Source organism: Arachis hypogaea, chromosome 19, assembly GCF_003086295.3.
Source record: "Arachis hypogaea cultivar Tifrunner chromosome 19, arahy.Tifrunner.gnm2.J5K5, whole genome shotgun sequence".
NCBI classification, from domain to species: domain Eukaryota; kingdom Viridiplantae; phylum Streptophyta; class Magnoliopsida; order Fabales; family Fabaceae; genus Arachis; species Arachis hypogaea.
Genome location: NC_092054.1, coordinates 142,050,811 through 142,056,815, shown reverse-complemented (window position 1 = coordinate 142,056,815; position 6,005 = coordinate 142,050,811). Strand labels below are relative to the sequence as shown.

At 30.4% G+C, this 6,005-nt stretch overlaps 1 protein-coding gene across 1 annotated transcript; it reads left to right on the top strand.

The window, feature by feature from the left end:
* The first annotated feature begins 3,897 nt into the window (after positions 1–3,897).
* Positions 3,898–4,392, top strand: LOC112778910 (uncharacterized). The gene has a single exon (XM_072228567.1). It carries the CDS (start codon positions 3,898–3,900, stop codon positions 4,390–4,392), a length of 495 nt encoding a protein of 164 aa, XP_072084668.1.
* Positions 4,393–6,005: the final 1,613 nt, after the last annotated feature.

Below are 6,005 nucleotides of genomic sequence, written 5' to 3'. Positions count from 1 at the left end.
GATCTTGTGGTAGTTAGATAAAAGAGACTTCCAATGTGACTTTTGTATTGCAAAGCATCTGCCTCTCCAGATCCATTTTCTTTTTGTAATTTCTCATTATGGATTAGAAGAATAGATACTGCTTTGCAATTATTCATCTTGAACCTTTGTAGTAAATTTTGAGTGTATTTTTTTTTGTGAGATGAAAATTTTGTCTTCATTTTGGTTTACCTCAATGCCAAGAAAATAGTGTATCAATCCTAAGTCGGTTATCTCAAATGTTTGCTTCATTTTTTTTTTTTTGAATTCTCTAATCATATAGACTCATTGTTTCCTATGTAGATAAGATCGTCCACATACAAAAAAACTATGAGAGTGTTTGAATTACCTTGCGTCTTGATGTAGAGTGTAGGCTCACTTTTACTCCTCCTAAATTCATGATCAGTGAAATATTTATCAATTCGACTGTACCATACTCGTAGAGCTTGCTTGAGTTCATAGGGTACTTTTTTTAGCCTTAGCACATAGTTTTCATGTTCTTCTACAACGAACTCTTGTGGTTGATCAATATATACTTTGTTTACCAGTTCTCTATTTAGACAGGCAGATTTCACATCCAGTTGATAAATCTTTTATTGCTTTTGTGCGGCTAGTGCAATGAGCACCTTTATTGTATCTAGGCGAGTTACAGCTGCAAATGTCTCTATGTAATTTATCTCAGAAATTTGTGCATATCCTTTAGCTACGAGCCTTACTTTATGCTTCTGAATAGATCTATTAGGATTGAGCTTAGTCTTGTATACCCGTTTGACTCCAATAAGATCTTTATTTGAAGGGTGATTTACTAGTTCTCATATGTTGTTCTTCTCAATCATCTTGATTTCTTCTTTTATGGCATTTCTCCATTCTTCTTGCTTTTCTGCTTCTTCAAAGCTTGTAAGCTCGATCTTGACAATTGCATATTTCATATACGTCTTGTAGAGATCTTGTTTTTTTTTGGAGAAGAATTATTAGTTGTTGCTTCTTCTGTTGGAGTAGTTGTGCTTGCTTTTTTTCACGTTCTTGTTCTTTTAGTCTAGGTGGTTGTTGTGATACTCCAATACTTCTTTTCTCGACATTTTCATCTTTCTAGTTTCATGAAACATTTTCGTCGAACTCCACATCTTTACTGATTATGAGTTTCTTTATTTGTAAGTTATACACACGATATCCTTTTGATTGTGTACTATATCCAAAGAAGATTCTTTTTTCTGTCTTCTCAACCAGCTTGCTTCTTTTTTGTATGGGAATGTGGACATAGCATATGCATTTAAAGACTTTTAGATGCTTTGTGGAAGGTTTTCATCCACTCCATGCTTCGATATGAATTTTATTTTCTATTGCCTTAGTGGACAACAATTTAGTAGGTATACTACTGTGTAAACAGCTTCTGCCCAAAAAATGTTTGGCAGATTTTTCTCCTTGAGGATCAAGCATGCCATCTTTATCACAGTTCTATTTTTTCTCTCAGATACTCTATTTTGCTCAGGAGCATATCCTACTGTATGTGAGTTGACGCTCGACACCCTCTTCTTCGTAGAATTTATTAAATTCTTTAGAAATGTATTCAGTTTCTCTGTCACTACGAAGTACCTTGATGCTACGACCATTTTACTTCTCCAGATGTTGCTTGAACTTCTTAAAGATGTCCAAAATTTCTGATCTCTCACGTTGAAAATATACCCACATCATTCTAGTATAATCATTGATGAAGAGAATGAAGTACCTGTTGTTATTGAGTGATGGAGTCTTCATTGGACCACAAATATTAATGTGAACTAATTCAAACATCTCCTTGGCTCATCAAGCTCTTCTAAAAGGAAATGCTTGACGATGTTGCTTGCCAAGTAAGCATCATTCGCAAGGTCGATTAATCTCTGTGATGCTTGGTAGATCTCTTATTAATTGCTTTTGATGTGACAACCGTAATCCGTGAAAATGAAAATGGCCAAATCATCGATACCACAACTATGAATTATCTTCTTGTGCCTTTAATGCAGTTTCTATGATATAACTCCATTTGAGTGAAAAGCTCATGTTTTTCATTTTGATGATCGCTAGAAGTTTTTTAGTTTTTCTTTCACTTATGGTGTATGAGTCTTCTTCAAAGTGTAATACATAGACTTGCTCCATCATTTGGCCAATACTAAGTAGATTATGTGCTAGTTTAGAAATTAATAGAATATCATGAATATTCTTAGTTCCTATCTTGGTGTGGACAGTGATTGTACCTTTACTATCTGCCTGCACGATCATTTCGTCTCCAAGTCTGATGCCAGATCGAACAGATTTATTGATGTCACTGAATAGGCTTTGATCACCTGTCATGTGATTACTACAACCACTATCGAGATACCATATGTCATCTTTCTTCTTGCACTCTTCTTGTGATAACGCATAGAATATACACTCGTCTCCTTCCTTTTCTTTAGAGAAGTCTGCGCAATGATTGATCTTCATCCTATAGTCTTTCTCCATATGCCCAAACTTTTTACAATTGCGGCACTGTAGTTTTCCACGATGTCAACAATTCTTCTCTAGGTGGTTGGTTTTCTTGCCTATGCCACAAGGAGAGCATTATTTTCTATCTTCAGTTTATTTTCTATTTTTCTAGAAGTGTCTAAACATCTAGAATTTACTTGTTTTTTCCTCCTTTTTTTTATTTAGATTCTGAAATTTTATATTGAAATTAGACTGAAATGCATTTTCTATTGAATCTTCATCATCTTGACTTGCTAATCTTTGTTCAAAAGTGTACAGTAAGCTTATTAAATATATTAATATTAGCGTTGATAAATTCTTAATTTTTTCAGTTATAGACACTTTAGGATCGAATTTGAAAGGTAAACTAATGAGTATTTTTTTTACTTTTTTTTTATTGGATAAGTCCTCTTCATAAGCTTTCATTTCAGTTACTAAATTCATTAATCTTAGCTTGTATAGTAATTTTTTATTTTCTCAAAATTTTTTATTTTCACTAATTTTTCTGATTATCTTCCAAATTTCTAAAAAAAATTAAAGTTTTGAGTTTTTCTTTTTTATGTTTTCAAAAAATAATGTAATATTTAAATTTTACTCATTTAAGAGCTATATAGGGGAATGAACTAAAACTCTTAATCATTACTCGTTTTAAAAAATTAAAATGATGAAAGCATCCTAAAAAAAAATTAAAACATGACAAAAGAATTCAAGTATTATATATATATTTAAAATATTTTAAAGATCAAATTTTGATATAGTATTTTGTGATTTTTTGGTTAATAGCCAAAATTTCTTTAAAAAATAAAAAAAATCATAGATCAAATTTTACACTAATTTTTTTACATGCACTTTTTATAAATATCATCTGAAACTTATAAAAAAAACATTTTTATTATTTTTATAATATTTTTTAATTTTTTAAATATTTTTATTTTTTAAAAATAATTTTTATCCGTATTTAAATCTTTTGAGAATGTATTTGGTAGCCTTCCCTTGTAATAAATTTACCAATAATTGGCCACCGCACATTACTTCCAATATAGCTAGTTAATATGAGTTAGAAATTTAGAATACAAATCAATTTGATTTATGCAACTTTACCAAATTATTCCAATATATCATTTTACCATTTTACTAACTTTATCACTTTAGAAGATCTAAATTCTTCCATTTCACTTCATAATAAATGTTTTTTATTTTATTTTTTAGGTTAATTAGAATTGACAAATAAATTTGAACACAAGTTCTTGGTATTTTAATTTCATGGAGTTGTCTATGTATGTAGGAAGTGGAGAGCATCACGCCACCTAAGGTAAAGGAACAATTAAACTCAAACAATTTGACAACTAGAGAATTGTTCACAAAGGAACATAGGGATTTGGTGAAGGAAGGTGAGAAATGGACCAAAAAAACGGCAAGTTCTTGTGCTCTTGTAGCAGCCCTTGCAGCTACCATCACCTTTGCTGCTGCTTTCACTGTTCCGGTGGCAATGACCAAAACAATGGATATCCAATCTTCTTGCATAAAAACCTATTTATGCTGTTTATAATATCAGATGCAGTGTCACCCTTCTCTTCCACAACTTCCCTGCTTGTGTTTCTGGGGCTCCTCACTTCTCGCTATGCAGAGGATGATTTTCTCGAGTCACTGCCCAAAAGGCTCATCATAGGCCTTTCCGCTATGTTCATCTCTCTTGCAACTATGATGGCTGCCTTTTGTGCCGCTCTTTTCCTTATGCTACAAAACCGATCATGGATTGTCACTCCCATCATTCTGCTTGCCTCTGTTCCAGTTGCTTTATACATTTGGTTGCAGTTTCCATTGCTTGTTCTCATCTTTAACTCAACCTATGGACCAGGCATCTTTGATAGAAATATTAAGCCTTGGCTTTGAGATTAAAAGCTAGTTAACTAGCTATAATGTGGTGTTGAACTTTGATGAATTCTTATTTTATTTGAGCATTTCAATATTTATCATTTGGTTTATAGTTTCCACTTCTTCTTTGCATTGCAGTGTAATGTACCATATTACTATATTCTTTACAAGCAATATGGGTAAAAAAATAAAAAGTAACCATTCACCGGCTCTAATATGTTACTAGGACGGTTACGAACTCCTATATAAATCATAAAAAAGTCTAGGCCAACAACTTTATTAAATTCTGGTCAGCATGTAATCATATAAAAAAATGAGTAATTATACATCATTATAAACATCATTAATGACTATTTAATAACTACAAATTATAAAAATTACTAACTTCCTAGCACTTCTCATAAATTATAATTGGTTGGTTTGTAGGTCTCTTATGTCATGGAGATTATTTATCCAAGTTTCATGGTATAATTGTTCTCGTATCTTTTTTTTTAGTAAAGTATCGTTTTTGTCCCCAATGTTTGGGGTAAGTCCCAAAGTTGTTCCTAACGTTTCAATCGTCCTATTTAAGTCCCTAACGTTTCAAAACTGACTCAATGTTGTCCTACCATTAGGGATCCGTTAACAGAATTGACGGCGGGACAAAATTGAGACAATTTTGAAACGTTAGGAACTTAAATAAGACGAAAACATTGGGGACAAAAATGATACATAGAAATAAATTTTAATTTTATCTTTGAATAATATCAATTTTTTATTATACATAGTATTCAATTATTTTTTAATCACATCTAAGTAAATTACACTTAATCATATTACTTTTATTTTAAATAAATTAATTTTTTTATAATTTTACTCTTAAAGATTTTTAGTTATCATGAAATGTTTGTAGAATGACTAGTATATAAACTTGCAGAAAAAAAATATATATACAATAAAATATAAATTATTCCTTTTGTCTCTAATGTATCAAAATTCTTTAAAATTATAAAAAAATAAATTTATTTAAAATGAAAGCAATGCGATTAAGTGTAATTTATTTAGATGTAATTAAAAAATAATTGAATACTATGTACAGTAAAAAATTAATATTATTGAAAGATAAAATTAAATTAACATTTATTTTTATGTATCGTTTTTGTCCCTAACATTTTCGTCCTATTTAAGTCCCTAACGTTTCAAAATCGTCTCAATTTTGTCCCGCCGTCAATTCTGTTAACGAATCCCTAACGGCAGAACAATATTGAGTCAAATTTGAAACGTTAGAGACTTAAATAGGACGATTAAAACGGGGACAACTTTGAAACTTACCCCAAACATTAGGGACAAAAACGATACTTTACTCTTTTTTTTTTTTCCCATCATATTCCAAGGTTCATGTTATAATTGTTCACGGTGATTACATGTTAGATTTAGTGTTAAGTCGCATGAGGAATATTAGATAAAATATTTCTGATTCAAAGAATATAAATAAAATTGTTATATGCACGCAAAAAATTAACTACAAAATTATTATTATATTTTTGTATATAAATACATATATTTTATATTGGTGATTAATTTTTTTAGAGTAATTATTCAAATCAGTTCTCAATAATTTTAAAAATAGACATTTTAATCTCCAAGAAAAA

What these genes read in the sequence shown, in the direction of transcription:
- LOC112778910 (XM_072228567.1), top strand. Translation starts at nt 3,898, where the DNA reads ATGGACCAAAAAAACGGCAAGTTCTTGTGCTCTTGTAGCAGCCCTTGC.